This window comes from Eretmochelys imbricata, chromosome 10, assembly GCF_965152235.1.
Source record: "Eretmochelys imbricata isolate rEreImb1 chromosome 10, rEreImb1.hap1, whole genome shotgun sequence".
In the NCBI taxonomy this organism is placed as follows: Eukaryota; Metazoa; Chordata; order Testudines; family Cheloniidae; genus Eretmochelys; species Eretmochelys imbricata.
Window position 1 is genome coordinate 79,431,061 of NC_135581.1, and position 23,088 is coordinate 79,454,148.

The 23,088-nt window shown below is 38.3% G+C and overlaps 2 protein-coding genes across 5 annotated transcripts in view; one reads left to right on the forward strand and one right to left on the reverse strand.

Moving 5' to 3' along the window:
• TIPIN (TIMELESS interacting protein) overlaps window positions 1–10,405 on the reverse strand; it is a 34,884-nt gene extending 24,479 nt beyond the window's left edge. Inside the window, exons 1-2 of one of the 2 annotated variants that reach the window (XM_077827594.1) lie at window positions 10,261–10,405; window positions 8,272–8,354 (exon numbers count right to left, since the gene is read on the reverse strand). In XM_077827594.1, coding sequence (XP_077683720.1) covers window positions 8,272–8,291 — 20 coding nt within the window. In that variant the 5' untranslated portion in view covers window positions 8,292–8,354; window positions 10,261–10,405. The remainder of the gene's footprint in view (window positions 1–8,271; window positions 8,355–10,260) is intronic. The other variant, XM_077827591.1, reaches the window with a different exon arrangement.
• A 32-nt stretch (window positions 10,406–10,437) lies between these two features.
• Window positions 10,438–23,088, forward strand: part of MAP2K1 (mitogen-activated protein kinase kinase 1) — a 67,874-nt gene continuing 55,223 nt past the window's right edge. Inside the window, exons 1-2 of one of the 3 annotated variants that reach the window (XM_077827588.1) lie at window positions 10,438–10,858; window positions 21,678–21,704. In XM_077827588.1, coding sequence (XP_077683714.1) covers window positions 10,779–10,858; window positions 21,678–21,704 — 107 coding nt within the window. In that variant the 5' untranslated portion in view covers window positions 10,438–10,778. Of the gene's footprint in view, window positions 10,859–21,401; window positions 21,467–21,677; window positions 21,705–23,088 lie in introns of those variants that run through there. The other 2 variants (XM_077827590.1, XM_077827589.1) reach the window with 2 other exon arrangements.

The following is a 23,088-nucleotide window of genomic DNA, read 5'->3' on the forward strand; positions in this document are numbered from 1 at the left end:
CCATCCCCTCGAGTTACCTAGTGGCCATGCCCCAGTGTCCCCAACACAACCATTTGCTTTTAAGTAGTGTGAAGATATCTCGATTTATTCAAAGCCTTGTCTACACTAGAAAACATTTATAACAATTTCTCGTAGTTCCTAATACTGATACAGCTGTATTGAGGTTAGCAACACTAGGATCCGTAACACAGACAGCTTCTTGGTACTGGCCGCTGTTTTCAGTAGCATATTAATAGTGTTCCCTGTTTTCAGTTTTTACCGATTTCTACCAATAAATTAACAGGTTTTTTATTAAAGGAGTTCAATTTTTACTGATTTACACCTGTTTATCAATCCACTCAGTATTTTTTTGGGGTACTTATTTTTGTTAAACACTAATGCTTTACATTCCTGCATCTCCGAAATTGAAGCAGTTTCACAGAAAAACAGAACACATATAGGGTGGTAGTTGGAAAAGTCAAACAATGTTAATATCGCGCTATGGTTAGCTCAGAAGGAGATGCTGCTCACCTATTTCTTTGCGTCCGTTTAGTGCAGCGTTTAGTGCATCGTTAATTGCAATTGTGCACATCTGTGACATTTACTCTCTGTTCTTACAGGAAGAGTTAAATAGTCAGCAGTGTTGACATCTAGATTATCATCTATCTTCACACCGTAGAGATGAATAAGGTAGTTTGCAACAATCAGAGCAAAAACAATTTCTACAGTGTTTAGTTCATTGCTTTTGTTATAAACATGAAGTAGAAACTATCAAAAGATTAAAGCAAAGTCTCATACAGAATGTCTGTGTAACAAGTACGCTGCTTTGTTAGAGTAGAATCTTTATACAACTTTACATAAATGATTTTTAATTTACTTCATTAAATAGAAAGTGTATGGCAAGTGATATGGATTGTTTTTCCCGGGAAATGAATAACTAGCCACATGTTGATAAGTTAAAAAAAAAAAAATCAGGACTTGCGTGTATTATTGAAAGGTCTTTTGATTTTTAGTTGTAAATGAGTTATAGATGCTACTTGCTGGCTCCAATATTGAACAGTAGTATTTTGTCTGAAAAAGTGGAGAAAATTAGCAGTGTAGTTTCTATTTCTGAAATTTTCCTTTCCAGTTTTGTTCTCCAGAGCAAACGTGACAAAAACAGCCAAGTTTAATGTATGGCATAAAAATGTAAAAAAATAGGAGGTTTACATTTAAATTATTTACAAGTTTGTTATTCCAAATTCTACTCTGCATTAATTTAACAACATAAATTATTATGCCTTCAAGTTCGTTTTTTCTGGTGAAGAATATTGATTTTGTCCATACTATTATTTTTTTCTGAAATTGATCCTTTCACCACTAAATAGACTATATACCAGTCAGTCCTACATAAAGCTGTGCAGGTGTCTGAGCAGTAATATTCACAGTTTTATGTATGCAGTCTAGTTTTAGAAATTGAGCTCTTATTCTATATAGGTAACTGTGCATGGGGTGGGTGGAGATGATACTGGCAATGCTAATGCTGCTTTTTGTGCATTACATAGTGGCTCTCAAATACTCAGGCCTTATCTTTACTAGAAAAAAAAAGGTGTTTTTTACCACATTAGTTAATTTGGTAAAATCCCAGTGTAGGCGAAGCAGTTGTTTTCACAAATATTAGCAAGTGAAGTAAACCCAGATTCCTTGCTAGCATTTACTTGGACCTGCTCACGCATGTAAAACTATAAATTGCCATTTCCACACTAGGATTATACCAAGCGTTAGTTACCACATTAGTTTATACATGGTTAAAAACTACCTTTTACAGAGTGTGGAAAACGCCTTCAGGTTTCTGGGCAGATTTGAAGGTATGGTCTGGTACAACTTGATGCAAATTTTAATGTCTTATTAACCTTTTTCCGCGTAAATCATAATATGGCCTTTGTTTACCTTGGTTATTAAAACAGGTAGCAGGGACACCTGCCAGCTCACTATTTTGGAGGCATAGTCCTTACTTTCATTAATGTCCATTTTCTGTACATGCCCTATTTATATATTTTTTAAAATATTGGCAAACACGCCCATTTCTACTTTGGCTTTTTTTAAGTGTTCTCATATACTTCTATCATAAACATTTTTTTCAAACAATCATTTTTCCTACATGTTAAAGGTTTATTTTTAAAAACAGACACACATCTATTAAAAAGATACAAAAAAAGTATATAATTGTAGTTTATGTTTTAAGAAAAAAATGCATTTTAAAATCTGTTGGAGTTTTTTCAGAAAGGGTTAGCAGATTTGGGGCCAATTCTGCTCAGTTACACGGATTTAAATCGATTAATTTTAGTCTAACTGGTCTGAGAGTCACTCTGTGATGCCAGATTCTGCTTTCAACACATTGCTGTAAATCTGGAGCAACTCTTCTGAAGGTAGATTAGTGTAATTCAGAGTGGAATCTAGTCTATTCTATATCCGATTTAAAGTTTCAGTGACTTTTAGCACTAGCCAGAACAGACTGGTTTTACTAAATATTTTTGCAGATAATTTGACTATTGATATCTTGGTAAATTAGAGACCAGTTCTTCAAACCTTTACTCCCCTGAGCATTTTTATGCTAGTACTTCCACAGAAATTTGGGATTATGTATCTGAGTGAAGATTTACAGGATTGCACCCTCATTTATTACATTTTTTACTGTCATCAACAAGAGTTAATAAATTGTTCTTGTTCCTGTAATCAGATCTATGCAGAGTCCTATTGCCTTAAATGAGATTCTGTGCAAAAATAATGGTCAGCCTATGCAGATCAGATTGCAGAATCTGGGCCATTGTTTTTAATACCTTGATATCTATATGCCATAATATTATTTTATTTGTATAGTCAGTCAATTCAGAATATATTTATTTTCTCATTTTAACACAAAATGGCATATTATAGGCCTTAAAAGATAATGGATTAATAAAACACATTTTCCTATTGTTTTACAATAGTTCAGATTTGTTGTTTGCAGTATAAGTATATATTTCACCACAGGAGGGAGCAGTCTCTTAATCAGATATTATCAGTTACTTGGGGCTGGGGAGAAGCTATATGTTTGATGATCAGACCTGTGAAAATGATAAAATAATTTTACCTTTTGTAGTTTAAAAAGGGTAGGTAGCTAGGAGTGATATAATACATTATTTTGTTATATAAAAATAAACAGTATTGAAGGGAAAGAGTAATTCAAACACTAGGAGAAATTCTGCAGCTGACAGGAAAAAATATTTCCTCAATGCACAATTTTTTTTTAAAATCACCTTAATAAGCCAGGTGATTCTAGAGAAGAAGACAGAAAAGAACTCCAGTGGAGAAAAAAAGCAGCAGACTTTTAAAATCCCATTGGCAAATTTGTGGGACCGTTATTAGTGCAGGCAGTCATGACAATTGCATATGCAATAGCAGTATTTTGTGTATGAAATCAACCAGTTAGATATCTAAGTGTTCTGAAATTATCATAATTGACATCAGTGGTTAATTGCACATGTAATTGGATGGGCACAGTTAAAAAGATCTGGATAATTTTAAAGTCATTTTTGGCGCTTGGTGAACAAATAAGAGTTTTTTGTATTCACTGCATATTGAAGATGAATTAAAAGATTTAGACAAAATAAGTGTGTTAAAACAATATATTTTTATAAGCAAATTTAAAGTGGAATAAATGGCTGCTGTAAAGATAAGCTCTGGAGGATAAGAAAAACGGTTTGGAAAATAAAATGATGGCTCATGTATTATCAGAAGAAAAGGACACCCTGAAATGGAGGCGTTCCTAGCAACTAAGAGTTGTTTTCTGGTTATATGAAAAAATAGCTTTTCTTTTGTTATGAAACCTAACAGCCACAGTGAGAAATGGCTACGTCAATTTCTTGTGACAGATGAATCCACTTCTAGTCTAGAGAGAATTCTGTCAAGTGGGTTATCAATGGTAAGCATGTCCCATTCATGTTGAGGAGTAGTACATCTAGATCAAGAAGGGCCTGCAAGTCAGGACACTTGTCTTGAATTCTATTCTTCACTAGAGCAAGTTATTTCACCTTTTGTGCCTTTGTTTCACTATGTGTAAAAGAGGGACCTGCTTCACCCAGGCCTTGTCTTTACTAAGAAAAAAAGTAAGTTTTTAACATGTTAGTTAACATGTAAAATCCTAGTGTAGCCAAGACAAGTTGTAATTTTAACATTTTAGTTGATTGAGATAAACCGTATGGTCCCCACTGGGGTTTACCTTGACCAGGTAACACTTGTTAACACTAAAACTGGCTTGTCTGTATTAGGCTCCAGATCCTCAGCTGGTATAAATTGTCATAGCTCCACTCCTTGGCTTCAATGGTTCTGTACCAATTTACACCAGCTAAAGATCAGGGCCTAGGCTTTTAACATGTTAGCATGCATTAGCTAACGAAAGTGTCAAAATATACCTTTTTTCCTAGTGTAGACAGGGCCTAAAAGACACATGAGGTTGAGATAATGTCAGAGTGAACATCCTCTGGCCCACTAACCAGTTGCATAGCTAAAATGACATATAGACAGTGATCTACAACAAAGGGGTACATTCAGTGACTTGTCTCATACAGAAGCATCTCTGTATGAAGGATTGTCAGAGAATTACTGAAAAGATGCATAATTGCTTACAGTGACACTGTCAACTTGAGATGTTTTAAAACTGATTATTTTCAGTTTTCTGATAGGGCACCTTTAAATACTATATCCTGAATTTTAAAAATAAAAATTCCTTTACAAAGTTGTAGGAGTTTTCCTGCTTCTTTATTGATGTTTAAAGGGGTCTTTTTTGCTAATAGAAAAGCAAATAAAATGTCAAAAAAAAGACATAGCATTCAATTTTAAGGCAAAATAATTTTCTTGATAATTAATACCTTTTAGATTGGCAAATCATTGAGTGAATTATCTCCTAAAATTGCATTCATGCAATAATTAAAAGCTACCTATTTGTTTTGTGTAACATTTTGTTTCTGTTGATATGAGTACATCTGGAGTGGTGGAATGTGAACTCTGCTATTATCTTTTACAATAAATGTGTTCTAAATATCACTGACGAGTGTGTGTAAGTGTAGTGAACACACTCAACAGCCATGGTGATTTCAATGCTAAGACTCAAGATAGTATTTATTATCTGTACTAAAAGAATGCTTTAAAGATTGAGATCCTAAAAATAGTGGCAGATAGCACCCATTTACCTATAGTCAAAAAGCCCTATAGATGTGTTAACTGGATTCCACAGTACAGTTTGTTAGCCTTAAGGCTTTACCTCACTCATTAAGAAAAAACACTGAAATTCTTTTCAAAGCCTACAGCATAGTCAGTGATCAGTCTTAGAAGAAAATGTGCTACTGGGAGGCTCTGATCCCAAGCCCATTGAAGTCAATGGAAAGATTTCATTGTCCTAAGACAGTATCAGTTTTTCAAAATGAAACTGTTATTGAAATATGTACTGTATTTCACAAGTTCTTTTGATTGTTCACCTTATAATTCATGAAAGTAGATTTGGGCATTGAATCCAGGGGCTCAATTGTGAGCCTTTCTGTGCACTCGCACAGAGGGGCAAAGGAGAACAACAGATGAAACAGGTATCTGTCCCCACACAGGCTGCCTACGTCTGTGGAGTCTGTGTGGGGTGGGGAAAGACCAGCCACTGCCTGGATGCAGTGGCATCAGTGGCGTTGGAACAATTTGTATAGTGGGGGTGCTGAAGGCCATTGAACAAAACTGTAAACCCTGTATATGATGGAAACCACTTTAAACCAGGGGGTGCTACCACACGCCCAGCACCCCTGAATGGTGTCTACAGCCATGTTCACATTAAGTATCAATGGCAGGGGTGCCAACTGGGGGCAGGGGTGCCTAGGGAGGCAAAAGGGTCACTTTGCCCAAGGCCCCTCATTTGAGAGGGCCAAATCAAGGGGCATTGCCACCTGTCATGTGGGGTTGCAGCACCCACTCATTTTTGACTGGCGGCCCCTCTGTCAAGGGTCTGCTGGGCCAAACCTGAGTGGTGCTGTGACCTCACCTCCCAGGTTGCAACGATGTGTTAATAACAGCAATCTTTGTATCTGGTCTTCATGCCTATTTTAATATTTATAATGAGTTATTTTCTAATTGTATTCTTAAAGTTTAATTTTTATTTCAAGTATTTATGGAGAGAAATACTTAGCAACCATTAATACACAAATTCAGCTAATGTTTTAATTATAAATACAATTATAAATACAATAGTTTCAATATAAAGTATACAGAGTAATGATTTTATATCGGGAGTAAAATAAATTGTGCTTCATTGAACACTGATTTAATAGTGTAGGATGATATGCAGAGACAGTATTTATGGTAGACATTTCCTAATTTAATTGCTCCTAATATCCTCATAATTCCATTTCACAGTACTTCTGAGAAATTATAAACAAAAGGTTACATGCCAATAGCAGATTAATTTACTGGATGTTGACAGTTCCTTCTGTAATCCTGTTTTAAATACAAAGCACAAATTAAATTGGTCTCATTTAGTTATGGTACAGTGACATTCTTCTGCTTAATTTATTAAGTATTAGCTTAATTGTCGTACCATTAACCTACAGGATGTTCTGGTGACATGGGACCCTAAGATTCACCCTTATGAATTATAAACCATTTGGAACAGCTTAAAAATAAAACAAAACTGGCCAACAAATTATTAGAATGCAGCAGAGAGGAAAAAGAAGAGCTGGATTGTATGGGTTTCCTGTTGTCTTTCTGGAAGCATTGACACTGCAAAGTAGGTTGCTACAAGGAAAGTCTAAATGCTAAGATGCTTTTAAAAATACATATAACATTGCTCTTTCACAGAGTATAGCACATTCAATGAACTACTCTATCATGTCATCCAACGCTCATAACTCTGTAATAGTCACAACATTCATATTGTTTTGATCCATTTTCCTGACTTCCGATGGGAATCATGTCCTCCTCTGATCTCACCCTCTATGTCACTAGACATAGCCCTTTCTCCTTTCGAGAGAAACACGTTTCTGTATATTTTGCTCATTGCTCTTGTCTTGTAATCCCCTTTCAATTTATAGTTTTAACCAGTGGCACCCTTTAAGATTGGGGAGTGGGAGGGAGAACTTCAACCATGATTCCATTCCAGGGGATACTTTGGCACCTGAAAACTCTAGTTTTTTTGCAGGTAATAACTTAGAAATTAGCTAACAGGAACACTGTTCCTAATTCCTATTTGGTAAAATCCAGGCATTCACAAAGGAATCAGCATTTCTGTGTCACAGCCTATGAACCTAACCCAAAGCCCATTGTTGGCAAAGGAAAGACTCCAATAGACAAGTGAGACTAAATGGCACAATAAATGGCCACACTGGGGTACCGCCATTCACTACAAAATTAGGGAGTTGGGGAAAAATGGAAAGTTTTAAGTGAAATTGAAACAATATTTGTGGTGGTGGCAGCTCATACTTGGTTCTTCACATCAGGGAAAGATTACAAGTTTTCTATTCTTCAGCACTGCTCTTGCAGCCTGGCTGTGCTTTACTTTCTGCATTTATCTAAGATACATAGCCTTTTAAAAAAGGTTTTGGAACCTTTTGTAGTCTATGGTTTTAAAACGGAAAAGTTTTTTTTTTTTTAAATAAGTTATAGATACTGGAACTAGGGGTACTGGGGCTGCAGCACCCCCTGGTTTGAAGTGGTTTCCATCATATACAGGGCCAGCACAATGGCTACATGATATCTAGATTATTCTTGGCCATAATATTTTTGGAGATCTTTCTAATTCATCATGAAAGAAAATTTCAGGTTATGTGTTGTAACTTGATCTTTCTCCACTAACATAAATGAGCTGATGCTAAACTACAGGGGTTAAGATGAACATTTTAAAGTTTGTCAAGTGGGAAAGTAGCATTAGAGGGAAAGTATGTGCATTAATTAACAGATGAAGGGGGGGATGAAATTAATGATGACTCAAAAGTAGATGAGGTATCAAATTTAAAAAAAAATCTCTTAAAAAGTCACTGTCTAATTAAAATGATGGATGTTAGCACCATGGATCTATACAAAATTTTGGCAGCCAAATCTTACAAATTGTTCAGATTGACTTGGGTTTATGTGCACTGAAGGGTTTATACAAATAGTTATGATAAATTCAAAGGATTCAGTTGGAAGGATTTGAGAGAGTAAACATCATGTCAATGAAATTCATGAGTGGTACTCAAGTTTGTGAGACTGCCATCCTCAGAAATATTAAAGAAAAAGTAAACAGGAGCTAAGATTACTTACCAGCTGGAAGAGAAGGACATACAGCACAGCAGACACACAGCTATAAGATGGCTGTGTAAGGGCAGGACAGCAGTTGCTTGTATCTGCATAAAAAGATCCGTTTTCAGAGCAGTAGCCGTGTTAGCCTGTATCAGCAAAAATAACTAAGAGTCCTTGTGGCCCCTTAGAGACTAACAAATTTATTTGGGCATAAGCTTTTGTGGGTTAGAACCCACTTCATCAGATGCATGGAGTGAAAATACAGGAGCAGGTATAAATACATGAAAGGATGGGGGTTGCTTTAGCAAATGTGAGGTCAGTCTAATGAGATAAATCAATTAGCAACAAGATACCAAGGGAGAAAAAATAACTTTTGAAGTGGTAAGAGAGTGGCCCATTACAGACAGTTGACAAGAAGGTGTGAGTAACAGTAGGGAGAAAGGTCCTAGAAAAGTGCAGTCCTGAAGAAATTTGGTAAGATCAAGGCATTCACAGAGGAATCAGCATTTGTGTGTAACAGGTTGTAGAGCCCTATCTGGCAATCTGACCTAAAGTTCACTGTAGCTAAAGGAAACACTCCCACAGACAAGTGGGACTAAATGGCCATACTGGGGTACTGCCCTTCCCCCAAAAATTGGAGAATTGGAAAAAATGGGAAAGCATTAAGGGTAATTTAAGCACTATTTGTGGTGTGACACCTCATACTGGTTTCTTGACAGCAGGGAAAGATCGCAGGTGGTCATTCTTCAGCACTGCTGTTGCAGCCTGAAATTTGGGCTGGCTGTGGGGATAATTATCCCCTGAATGTGTGTGGGGCAGCAGCCCCCTCCTCCCTTGCTTGAGTAGCCCTGTGTCTACTGATGTCACAAGGGGCTTGCTCCTGCCTTTGTAACATGTCCTCACCTGAAGGTAAGGGGCAGTTGAGTCTAGGCAGATCATAATGAAATTTGCAGCAGGCATCTTCTGACCTAAGCACAGAGGTTCCTTCCCCTGACCACTTCCTGAGCATGTTTGTTTCAATGAAAAGATGAATTTGAAAAAAGTGCTGCGGAAGCCCCCAGCCCTGCTATTGGCTCTGCCAGATACACCTCTGCATTCCTATTGGCTGAGCGAAGACTTGCCAGCCCAGGGAGGGGAGGGGGTCCTCATTGGAATCCTGGGAGGTAAGTGGGCACAAGCCCGCCCATGTCTAAAGGCCCCTCCCCCAGCCTTGCGGGGGGCAACCACTGGGGGAGGGGACTTGGGCGGGGGGGACATGGGGGACAACTAATGAATAACAGGGTTAGGAGTGAAGGTCACACGTTCAAAACTAGGGATCCATTGGGAGACATCGAACAGAGAACGCTGGACAGGGGCTGGGGGACAAGAGTGAGACTTTTAAGCAGAGACTTGGCTCTGGCGGGGGGCACTCAGCAAAGCTTCCCCTACTGGGTGGGGAGGGGGAAGAGGAGTAAGTGAGGCCAGCAACCTGACTGCTGTCTCCTTTGTGTTTTGCTTTTGCTGCTGTAGTTCTTGCCAGTCAGGAGGTGATTGCAACCCAGCTCCTGATTTCATGACAGCCAGGCGCCAAGCAGGAGTTGGCACTGGCTGGGCCTTTTGTTCTGCTGGATGAGTGTGCCTTGCTGCTCTCACTCCCGGCTGGGGAGGAGTAAGCAACTTGCCTGCGCTGCCTCTTGTCCTGGCTGGGGCGGGGGCAGCCCCCACCCTCCTCAAACGGCGCCAGTGGTTAACAAGGGGGGTGGGGTGGGTGTGATCTGAAGAATAACCGAGTGATTCCAATCACTTAAGTTCTTGCAGAATAGGAGCTGTGTCCGAGAGGTTCCGCGCCCATGCGAAACGGGTGAGAAGCGGTGCTGCACTGGATGCAGTAGTGAGAATGAAGGGAGAGAAACCCTGAGCTCTGGGAAGTAGCCGTAGGAGGATGGGATCCAGAGTCGAGGGGCGCCCTCGATCCCCAGGCCAACATTTTCCTGCATCGTCCCGCCCTGGTTTTCAAAGGAAAAAGAGTACCTTGCTCTCCACAGCTACGCAGGCGCCAGGCTCACGCACCTTCCCCCATACACTTGAAGGAAAACTAAGGGCAAAGGGCAGGGGCTTCCACTGAGCTTCACTTCCCAGTGCCCATGTGCAGCTGCGCCACACTTGCGCACTGGGGGCGCCCGAGAAGTTTGCACATGCACAGTAGCGGAGGGGGACACATTTTGAGAGCGGGCAGTGTTTGCTACCACGGTGCGGCTCGGGGAACTCCTCACTGCTCAGTCGGGGAGTGGCCCCTGGCGCTGGTAGATCTGGAGCTGCTAGGAGAGTCCCTTAACTCTGCTTAGCTAGGGAGAGCCCGCTGGCTGGTAGGAGCGGGAGCTGCTGGAGGAGCCCGTCCCTGGGAGCTGGAGAGATAGCCCTGTAGCCCGGCTGGAGCGGGAACTGCCGGAGGAGCCCCTCACTCTGCCTAGCGGGCGGGAGCCCCCTGGAGCTGGCCGGAGCAGGAAGGGGGATTTTCGGAAGTTTAAGCTCCATTATTCCTATTTAAAATGCCTAAAAAGAAGCCCATGCCCATTCAGCTGAACCCGGCTCCAGATAGCTCCACCATCAATGGGACCAGCACTGCAGAGTGAGTACCGCCTCTCTGGGGTTTGGGTGTTACTAGAGGGAGGAGAGGGATGATGAAGTTAAAACACACTGTTTGCTCTACTGCTGTGTCTATGGGGATTGCTCCTAAATCTCTGAGTCTGGGGATAACGAGAAACGTTATTCCTGCACACTCTTTAGGACTCCAGCAATGCAAAATGAGAGGATGTTATTTTGCAGGAACTCCTCAATCTCTGTTTTAAAAAAATGCACACAGGAAGTGTTAAAGGGTATTATCAACATTTTTTTTTTAAAACCCTACCATTAAAAAAAACACAGGTTCTGTTAGAGCAGCCTTTTATCATGGCCTAATTAAAAAAAAATCGAGGTTTTTTTGTTCCCTTGCTGATGTGTTCTTTCCGAAAAGACAGTGTATTTGGCGACACAAAATGTCAGAGATACATAAAGTAAACAATGTGAAAAAATTGAGAATATATCTTCAGTTACAGTTTGTAATTCTAGTAGATACAAAATTTTCAGATGGAAATGTAAATGTGATTTCCAGTTAATAGTATCGTTTTAATGTCTATACTACAGAATAAGTACTTAGCAAATGTCAACTAAATTTTCCTTTTCTTATAGGAAAATTTTATATACGTAGAAAAAGTAAGTTGCACTGGAAATCAAAGCATCATTTCTCCACTTTTATTCTATAATAGACTGCAGTCAATTTTAGTAAATCTGTCTTTCAGTCACCTCCGCTGTCGCATTTGGTTAAAAAATAATAATATTGTGGAAACTAGATACTACATCTGAGCTTTCCTGGGTATAATGAAAACATTGAAAAAAAAATTCAGGAGGGAAATAGCTATGCATGGCGGAAAGGGAGGTCTGACTAATTGATTTTGATTCTTCATTTAACAACAACAAAGATTGCAATCCTTAAACCGTTACACTTTAATTATGGGTTACCTGTGAATTTATGGGTAAGGAAACCTGCTTGCTTCAGAAGCCTGTATGTAAACTATCTGTAGTGTAAAAGAATGAAGTATTACAAAAAGTTTGTTAAAGACAACATGTTTGCACTCATCACTTCATTCTTAGCCTGAGGTTATGAGAGAGATAAATAGAGGTTTGAAATACCTACATTCCCTGGACTCACAGGTTGCTGTCCCAGACAGATTATTTTGGCCCCTCTGCTTCCTTAGGCAGATAAAATGAAGTTTGTGGGTGGGTTTTTCAGAGGACACCTGAAATGGAGGTCCTGTTAGTCATGTGGGGCTGAAACCTGCAATTGGTGACAGGTTTTCAAATGAGCTCAACTTTCATTGTTACCTATATAATACTCCAATTTTCAAAACTATGTAGCACCCAGTAGCTCCCATTGTTTTCCCAGATTTTAAGAAGCACTCAGTATGCATTGTGCTGATCTTTTAAAAAAAATCTAACCAACTACTTTGGTGCCTAAATGGGAACTGACTTCTTCTGAAAATCTGTTTTGGACAGCAGGTGTAGAGCTCTTCTGAGAATTCTGGCCTAGATGTCACATGGGGTTTGTTCTGGATTGGTTGGTAAAGATTAATATAATATTTTTATAATATTTCCTATTCAAGGACCTTCATGGTGGTTAAAAACATAATTTGATTTAACATTACACATCTGTGAGAGATGGATATCGTTATCCCCATTTTACAGAGGAGAAGCTGAGGCACAAGTCAATTTTTTTTATTTTGATACCTAAAATTAAAAAGCATCTATCAATTGCATCTCTCCAATGTTCCAACTTTCAAGCAATGTTACTCCTTTTATTGGAAATTTCCATACAACATTGCATTCAAATTTGGAGTCCCTTCACTTCTCTTGTTGCAAGTTAATTACATCAAAAATAGAGTCATGAAACTAAGGTTATATAGAAAATGTTCTTTACACTGAAGATATGGATCTCACCGCATTTTCAGTTTCTTGTAGTAATAATTATGTGTTTTCCCCCCTCATTTTGGATCTTTGTTATATGTTGCATCTCATATTTAAACCTTGGGAGGTTTAAGAGGTATGGTAGGTGCTTTTGATGACACAATTAACATAAAGAGCAAATCCAGCAACCTGCCCATGCTTACCCAGAAAGAATTAACCAATCAGAAACACTCAATCTTCCCAACAAATGCTAACCCTCATTGTGATACTTCCTTTGTGACTTTCGATGCATGAAGTAGAGCTGGGAATGAATCCCAAATCTTACTCCATTTCTATGACTTATGAGACCATATTATACTTTCTTTTGCCTTCTACCCCTTCCTTTCCAAGTTCTGCCATGTCATGATTGGTTAATGCCTGCTTTCTACTGCAGCAGAGGTGCCTGAATTTCAGTAGTGTTGTATGCATATCACTTGGAAAGTTTTGGGGATTCTATGGGAAGAAAGGTGTTATGTATTTGTAAGGTTATTAGCCTTTTTGACAGTTCATTTGCTAGTTTTATGCAGTCCTGGCCTATTCAGTTGCTGGTCATTTTGAGCCCCAAGTTGTTACTCCTTTGTTGGCCTCGTACACATACTTGCCAATCCAGTGCAATTGTCCTGGTTGTTCCTGTATTGTTTCTCTCACCTTTTCTGTTGTATAGTGAAGTTTTTAAAATTTATCTTGCAAAGCCTGATTCTCATTTACACTAATGCTCCTTTATAATACCAGTGGTATAAAAGTGGCTTTAGTGTAGTGTACTTTGAGTATGTACACTGAACATTTAGCCCCTGAATTCCTGGGGCTGTAGCCTACAACCAATGCTTCATTTCCCATTAATCATTCACCCAGTCTATTTCAGATTCATCTGGGGCTCCCCAGTGCACTTGTCAGCCTGTCAAATACTAGACTAACACAGCTACCACTCTGAAACCTATGAAAACTTGGTGCAGGATTGCAGGTCCTCTGTCAAACTGTTCACTTTTATTTTTAACACTACTCCGAAGAACAGTCTCATAGGAGGGAGGATTGTACCACTGTTGTACTCTTTGCATCCACTGCTACCTGAGGAAGTAGGTACACCACAGTGGAACTTAGTGCAATACTGACCAGACTCAGATTAGTTTTATTCTAGTGCTGCTGCAATTGGAGAGCAGAGATTAGATAGAGAGGGCAACAAGCAAACAGAAAATAAGAAAACTAATCAGAGTGGAAATAATATTTCTTTCTCCTTCTAAATTATTTGTGATAATTCATTGACTTGATAGCCAGAAGAAAGAAGGAAACAACATCAATTTTTCATTCCCCTAAAACTTCTGCATTCCCTTCCTCCATCTGAAACTTTGTAAGCATTCCAGGTCCATGTGAGGTTAAATGTGCTCATTCTTAAGGCCAGGCTGGATCGCGCATCCTAGACAGAACCTATTCAGTGAAGCAGAGACAGAGAGAGTAGTTTTAGAGATAATACTTCTTTTTATTCTAAAAAAGTTCCTTGTTTATTGTTAGAAAAAAGCAACTCCATGTGATTCCTAGGCTGTGTCTTCACTCCAAAAAACTAAGTGTGTTTTTTATATCGAGATAGGTATCTCAATGTAAAATTCTAGTGGAGCCAAGGCACAGGTAGTTTTTACCTTGAAGTAGCTAGTCAAGGTAAACCCCAGGTGAAGGAGTGTAGGAATGACCTCTGCTAGCAAAATTGAGCTAAAAACTACAGTGCCTTCTCTCCACTAGGATTTTATATCGAGATGGGTATCTTGATGTAAAAATGCTTCATTTTTCTAGTGAAGACAAAGCCTTTTACACTGCCACATGACAGTCCTGTGATGGAAAATATGAAATGAAAGCACATCATTGTCTAAGAACTCCTAGCTCCTGATGTCTCTCCTGAGCACTTCTGTCCTCTTAATTTTGCACTGCCTTAATGACTCATCTGAAACACAATAGCAGAAGTCCCAGCACAACTAGCAGCAGCAGCACACAACGGGTAAATCTACACTTCGAGCTAGAGGTGTGATTGCCATCTTGAGGAGACATACTTGCACTAGTGCTCATTGAGCTAGCGTACTAAAATAACATACTTGGGACAAAAAAAAAAGCAAGGTGTTTTTGTGGCACCTTAAAGCCTAACAAATTTATTTTGGGCATAAGTTTTCATGGGCTAGAACCCACTTCATCAGATGTATGAAGTAAAAGATACAGGAGCAGGTATAAATACATGAAAGGACTTGGGACAGTGCAAGTGATAGAATGGGCTAGCAGCCCTGAGTACATGCGTACTGTCTCTGATGGGTGCATGCTCAGAGCAACTAACCCATGCTACCGCTCACGCTGCCCTAGCTACATTTTATATTTAGCATGCTTGCTCAATGAGAGTTAGTGCAAGAATGTCTCCTGGAGCTGGGAATCACATCCCTAACCTCAAGTGTAGATATACCCTAAGGGCTGATTTACAAACAAGCTTGCACCAATTCAGCTAAACTGTTTTCCTAAGCCCAATCTAGTTATTTTAGTGCAAGTCTGTGTTTGAATATTTACTTTGGAATAAAAGTGGCTGAAGATGATTTAGTTAAAAATGGTTACACCAAGAGGCAGCACCTGTGCAGTGCATGGTGGCTCCAAGGAGATTGCTATAGTTGCACCTTCCAAGATAATCTTTCGCTCATGTTTACTAGGTGTTTTTTATTGGGGCTCATTGGAAACTAGCAAATAAAAGGATCAGTATAATGTTGGGTTATAATTTAAACTGATTAAGTCAAGTAAACTCCATAGTTCATGTCTAAATATTGTAATAGCCTCAGAAAATTGAGTAAACGTATGTCTGTAAGAATACCTATGCACAAAAGAGTCTGTAAAGGAGAATCAGGATAAACTTGTGGGGTCTCAACTACAAGTAAAGAGACTGGTTATGAACGCATATGGTATTAATAGATCTTCTAAAACCGTGTACTGGATTGTTGTAATGTTGATAGTAAGCACTGTCCTCTTGTTTCCATTTGAGACAAGTAGGTTAACTTGTCTTTCCCCAGAATGACTTCAGTTCCCTTCTGAAAATAGCCATTTATCATAGAAACGTAGAGGTTATCCAGTCCATCCCCCCCCATCTTGAAACAGGACCAAGTATCCAGGATGTCTGTATTGCTGAAGTACTTGCATTTTTAATTTCAGAGGTAGCACTTGGGACCTCTCTAGATTACTGTGTTTGCTCATCAGACATACCACCAAAATGCCGACCTACTAATAGGGCAGTTCCAAAGTTTAATTTTTACCTTGATTAAGTAGATGATGGATACTTCCCTTTCTCTGACACTATAATCTGGACTTGCATGGGGTGTCTAAAACTGTGGGGTCTGTCCTGATGAAAAATAAAAACCATGTAAAGTTTCAATTACAAGTGTATTGACACATTTGGTATCTCTCTTGTGTATTGTATCATGCAAAAGTTTTAATTGCATAAGAATATAATTCTGGGTCAGACCAATGGTCCATCTAGCTCCGTATCCTATCTTCCAAGTGTGGACAATCCCAGGTGCTTCAGAGGGAATGAACAGAACAGGTAATCATAAAGTTATCCATCCTCTGTTGTCCACTCCCAGCTTCTGGCAAAGAGAGTCTAGGGACACCATCCCTGCCCACCCTGTCTCATAGCCATTGAAGGATCTATCCTCCATTAACTTATCTAGTTCTTTTTTTAACCAAGTTATAGTTTTGACCTTCACAACATCTAATGACAATGAGTTCCACAGGTTAGCTGTGCATTGTGTAAAGAAATACTTCCTTTTGTTTGTTTTAAACCTGCTGCCTATTAATTTAATTGGATGACCTCTGATTCTTGTTTTATGGGAAGGAGTACATAACATTTCCTTATTCACTTTCTCCACACCAGTCATGATTTTATAGATCTCTATCATATCGCCCCTGAATCATCTCTTTTCAAGCTGAGATGTTCGTCTTTTTAACCTCTCTTCATACAGAAGCTGTTCCATACCCCTAATCATTTGTGTTGCCTTTTTCTGTATCTTTTCCAATTACGATATCTTTTTTTTGAAATGGGGGATCAGATATGAACGCAGTATTCAAGATGTACCATGGATTTGTGTAGAGGTATTATGATATGTTATTTCTTGTTATCTATCCCTTTTTTTCTTATCTATCCCTTTTCCTAATATTCTGTTTAGCTTTTTTAACTGCCACTGCATATTGGGCAGATGTTTTCAGAGAACTATCCTCAGTGACTCAAAGATCTCTTTCTTGAGTAGTAACAGCTAATTTAGACCCCATCATTTTGTATGTTTAGTTGGGATTGTGTTTTCCAGTGTTCATTACTTTGCATTTATCAACATGGAATTTCATTTGCCATTTTGTTGCCCAGTCACCCAGTTTTGTGAGATCCCTTTGTAACTTTTTGCAGTCTGTTTTGGACTTAAAGGTGATTTGAATTGAAATCTCGAGTTAGATTCTTGTTTGTTTAAGGAATTTCAGAATATTCAATGTACAGAAGAATATACTTTAGCGGCATCCAAAAGTATGCTGAGCTCCTCCAATTCAAATAAAAGAAATGATTTCTGTTCCAAGAAGATAATTCCAAGCCAATTTCAGACATGATACAACAAGGGGTAACAAGGCAGTAGGGTGAGATATAAGATAATGGAGCGGGGCGCCATCAATAAGATTATGTTCTTACTGAACAAGGCTAGTGACAGTATGACGAAAATTTTTTTTAATGAAATAAAAGGAAGAATTAATAAGTAGAAGATCTAATTAGCATACTTCTTGAGGCATTGTATAAGAAGTGGGTCTTGGGAGGGATTTAAAAGAGGAGAAGATAGTGGCTTTGCAGACAATCTCAGGAAAGGTGTTTCATCCATAGAGGGTGGCATGGAAAAAAGGCCACAGGTGATTGTGGGCTGCTCCCTACTATGGAGAGATTGCCGCTGCTGCAATCTATGCAGCAAGGATCGATTTAGTGGGTATAGTGAAGACCCGCTAAATCGATGGCAGAGCGCTCTCCAGTCAAGCCCGGTACTCTAGCTCTCCGAGAAGAGTAAGGGAAGTTGACCATAGAGCATCTCTCAATTCAGCGCATTGAAAATACTGGGGTAAATTGAGCTAAGCTACGTTATTCACGTAGCTTGAGTAGCGTAACTTAGGTCAGTTTACCCCCGTAGTGAAGACAAGCTCTGTGAAAGAAGTAGAGAAATAGGGTATATAGGATGGTAGTATCATTGACAATGCAGAGTTGGGCATGGGATGAGATAATCAAATATTGTTTCTTTTAGTCTTTGTATAATGGATCCAGTCCTTAGAAATATTCAATGCACAATTAAGAGTAATTCCTGAGAAAATTTTGAGTAAAGAAATATCTTCGCAGCATTGGACATATTTTAGCCTCTCCTTGCAGCCTGTTCATTCTGTCAAGTGGGATTAAAGAAGCCTCTGAATAGCTGGCACTATCCTCTGCTTACTGTTGCCTGTATTTGATGGCCAGAGAAGAGTTCAGGAAATTATCTCATGCAGAATTGGCTTGGAATTCAATTCATAATACAATTTGGAAATGAACTATACAGTGACTCATTTCATATGTACCTCACAGGTTTCCCTTAGCCAAAACCTCTTGGGCCAAAATCTTCATCAAGAAAATTTTGTTCTATGCCTAGTGGGTATAGAAAGGCACCTTGACTCCAAGTAGCACTGCTGTTGTCTCTTCAAGTCTGTTTGATAACATTCTTGCATTTTTACTCTTCTCTTCCTCCTACCCCCCAATTATGATGATTTTTCTTTTGCCATTGCAAAAGGGACCTAAATGAAGAGTGTAACAGAGCTAGATAGGTTGGGCCAGATCCTGGCAGATCTAGTCCTCTGAGGATTTGTCCTATGTGGGGGAATCATTAAGAAGTGTAGGGCTACCAGAGTCTTTTTTACCACCATATCTTTAGGCTTCTTGCAAGTGGATTTAGACAACATGGTTTAAAAAGCAAACAAACCAAAACCCACTGCTTGTCTCAGTAATGCTCCCACTGTATAATTTTTTTTTTTTTTTTTTAAAAAAGATAAGGTTAGAAATGGTCCATACACAGAATTACCACTGATTTCAATGGGAGCTCTGAGCTTGGAATACTCTACCGGATTAAACTCTAAAGCCTCTGAAAAATGGAATTTTATAATAGCTATAATGGCTATTCAGCTATTTCAATCTTTTGTGTATACAATTATTGTAGATTTATAAAAGCTTCTCTTTTAAGAGCTTATGTTAAAAGCCGTCTCCTTTTTCATCCACTGTTGATAACAGGTTAACCAGTCTTCCAAATATGTGTGGTATGAGGGTGTACTTAGTACATTTGGCATTATGAGTTCAAGATAATTCCAAGATAACTATGAACCTTTTGTTATTAAATAGAGCCTTCAAATTCAAATTAAAACCCTATCCATTTCATATCCTCCAGTTCAAATCTGCATGTGGCTGACATTTTCCTTAATTGCATTAGACATTTTGTTTTAATAATACTAAAAAAGGATAATATAACATTAATTATCTAATATTAAAATAATGGATATTCAGAATCTGCAACACTGTCTTAATTTTCTCCACTGTGACAGGGTGTATCCATTTAAAAAAAAACCCAATAAGTAATTAATTATTTCAAACTAATACAAAAGTATGCACAAACGCTAAACTAATTAAACAAAACCTACGTCATTCATTGCTTCTGACAAAATAAAGTCTCTGCATCTGGTAAGGATACAGAAGGATTTGCAGAAGCTTAAAACTGATGTTCCGGCTGATAGCAAGTCTTATTATACATTTCTGACTGTGTGACAGCAAAATATTGAAAAAGTGATTTTACTGTAATTCATAAGACAAATTTGGTTTTGTTTAGTAAGCATAAATTAAGCATCAGCAAACCTGTTTGTTTAGTGAAGTAAGCTATAATGAACTCGAGTGGGGAAAAAAAGCTTGTCAGATCACTTTTAAATTGTCTAGTTACACTCTCAACATTCGCAAAAAGAAAAGGAGTACTTGCGGCACCTTAGAGACTAACCAATTTATTTGAGCATAAGCTTATGCTCAAATAAGCATAAGCTTATGCTCAAATAAATTGGTTAGTCTCTAAGGTGCCACAAGTACTCCTTTTCTTTTTGCGAATACAGACTAACATGGCTGTTACTCTAAATACTAAACATTTAATAAATGTATATAATTGTTTCCTGTAATACCAAATTTGCAAACACTATTTGTAAGCTCAGAAACTTGTCTTTTTCCCCGACAGAAGTTGGTCCAATAAAAGATATTACCTCACTCACCTTGTCTCTCTGTTAGTCTGGAACCAACAAGGCTACAACTATTTCTGAGATACTTTACTGCATTGTGATTAATTGCTTTGTTCTTCTGGATATATACTGATGTACTGTATAAACATGATTAATTTCATAGTGCATTTCTTTCTAAAATGCTATTTCTCTTTACACACAAAATCTCTGGCTTTATTTTATTAAGCAAGGGAAGAGGTAAATTTCTGTTTTAAACAGTTAATATACAGCAATAGAATTAGAAGTGAGAGTCCAGCATCACAACAGGGATATTATAACAGAGCTCCTATAGTTCCATATTGCTACAACCTACTATATCAAAGACCTTTTAAAATATATAAATTACTTAAACTTTGTATTAATTTGTATAAAGATTTTTAAAAAACTAAACGTTCTACTAGAAATTTAATTGATTCAGTATCATGAGAATAATGGCACAGGTTTCTCACAAGTTAAAATATTTTTCTGTTAAGCAGTAAAGTCACAAAAATGCTTTTTAGTTTTATTTATTTGTTTTAACAAAACTGAAGTCTTAAAAAATATTATCCTTACTGATCAAAGGAAAAATATTCTGAACTTCTTCCAGTCCTCCACAGATGCAACATACATGTGAGGTGCTGTACCATCTTGAGCTTGGAAATGGTTAAAATCTTAGCAATGTTAAACAGAGATTAAAAATGTACTTCCTTATTTTAATTGCTACACATCCTACAGTTCTATAATCCAGAGTGACTTTATGTTTTGCTTTTTGGAAATACCAAAACATATTTTTTAATATGCCATATATATTAAAAGGTCAGATTTGCTTTGATTTAGACTGTCAAAGGATAAATGGACAAGTGTTTACCATTTCCCATTTTAAAGAAAAAAGCTCAAAACCATTAACCAGACAAAATTGATCATCTTTGCTCTTTTTCACGTGTCTACACACAAAATTACCACAGAAAAATTTGTAGGCCTGATTCTCTTCTGCTATGCACCTGGTATAGTCATTCACACCTATGCATAATAAGTCCATAATGTTTCCATTCCCATTTAGTAGCATTTAGAATTTTTGGGGCTCCAAGAACAATACTACCAAACTTGCTTGAACTCAGTTCTCTGCTGATGCATGCTTGCTGCATCTTTCATATATAATTTTAGCTTTGCTACTGCTGTTACTGGTAAACCTCCATTTGGAGGACATGGGAAATGGTGTATACTTGAGTTCCGCCCACCGCAGTTCAAGAAAGAGTCTTCCTGCCCATGCATGAGACAGGAAGCGCAGCTGGTCAGAAGCAAAACAGTGTAACTGACTGTATGTTAAGTTTATTTGTATACCCAAGATACACACACTGAAAAAAAGGTGTGAATTTCTATACATGGAAGAGAGAGAGGTGTTGCGTATAACAGAGTGGGTACCAAATTTTTGGATATGAATGTGATTTGTTTTTTTAAGTCACCCTTTACTGTTGCTAGAAGCAACCTTGGGGATTGTCTGGGATTTATAAGGTTTGCAGACTGTACTGCTGTCAGCCAAAAATTCCTCTCCTAGGAGGAGCAATAGTTGACAACTTCAGGTTCTAACTTGCAGAATTTTCATTTTGTTTCTCCCCCTCCCACAGGTTTTTCTTTGGAGGGAGCAGTCAGCTGTAAGTGTTTTCTAGATGCATATTGTTTTATCATTGGAATGTCATGTCCAAATGATTTCTGTTGTGGTAAATGTTCAATAGTATTAGTTCAGACAAATATTGCTTCTGAGGAGACAGTACATTGGAAGGCACATGCCAACTGTGCTGCCAGTTACTGCCCCACAGGGAATTAACAACTATTTTGGAGAAGGGAATAATTCACTGCTTAGTAACTCTTCTCAAACATCTGCTAAAGCGGAACCCATTGTTACCCGCAGCCATTCATACAGTCATGCCTGAACTAGAAGAGAGTGAATTGCAATAGAACTTCATCTACTGTCACCTTAATTTATGATCTTGTGCCTATATTTCATCAATTCTGAGATATTCCATCAGGAGAGAGTATGGTGTGATGTCAGTGATCAGATGATACATAGGAAACTAATGTGCAGGAAAGTAGATTATTTTAATTTACAGTCTCTGTGGGACTTGGTACAACAATTCTGTCCCCCAGATTCTCTATAGAGTAATACCTTTTCTTTTCTTTTTTTCTTCTTATGACCCTTATTTTTTTTTTAAAGACCTTACCAGCAGCATTTTTGCCTGAATTTTTTAAAAATGTGTTTTGTGCTTCATTTGGGGGGGGGGGTTTGCGGGAGGGGGTATTGTGAGTCAGCAGTTTTGATTCTCAAATGAAGACATTCAAGGATTGCTGGATTTGTCATATAAAGTCACAACAGAGCAGAGGTTCACTTGATTCAATGGCTGGGTCAGCCAGAGTAAGCTGCGTAGTTTATCATAATTATAGACAGATTTGTGAACTTTATATCAAAGGGTTGATTTAATCCCAACAAGCTTTTGGGGGGAATTTTTTTTTGTTTGTTAATTTTATTTCTCTCCTCCACTCCTGCTCCATTAGGCTGGCTCCAGGTTGTGACAAAGTTCCTGGGGTGTGTTATGTGTGTGTGTTGCTTCCTTGTCTCCACATATCTAAGGAATGTGTATGAGATTGTGAGTCATGAACTTCTGACTTCTAATCCTGGCTCTGCCGCAGACTTTATAGCCTTAAGCAATTTATTTCATCCCATTGTGCCTGACATCCTCATCTCTGCTATGAAAATAATATTTACCTACCTTTTGGGGAGGAGTTCAAAATGTTTTACAAATCAATTAATCTTCACATGTAAAAGTGCTGTATCATCTAAATGTTATTTGTATGTATAATAACTCAATGGAAGGGCTGTTGTGTGTATGTATTGTAACTGTAAAGTTGACCACCCATCAACTGGTTACACCAGTGGTCCTCAACCTATTTACCATTATGGGCTGCATATGCAGCTCTCAGTGTTATGTGGGCCACATACACAGAATATATATATACTGTCTGTATTACCTGAGAATGTCA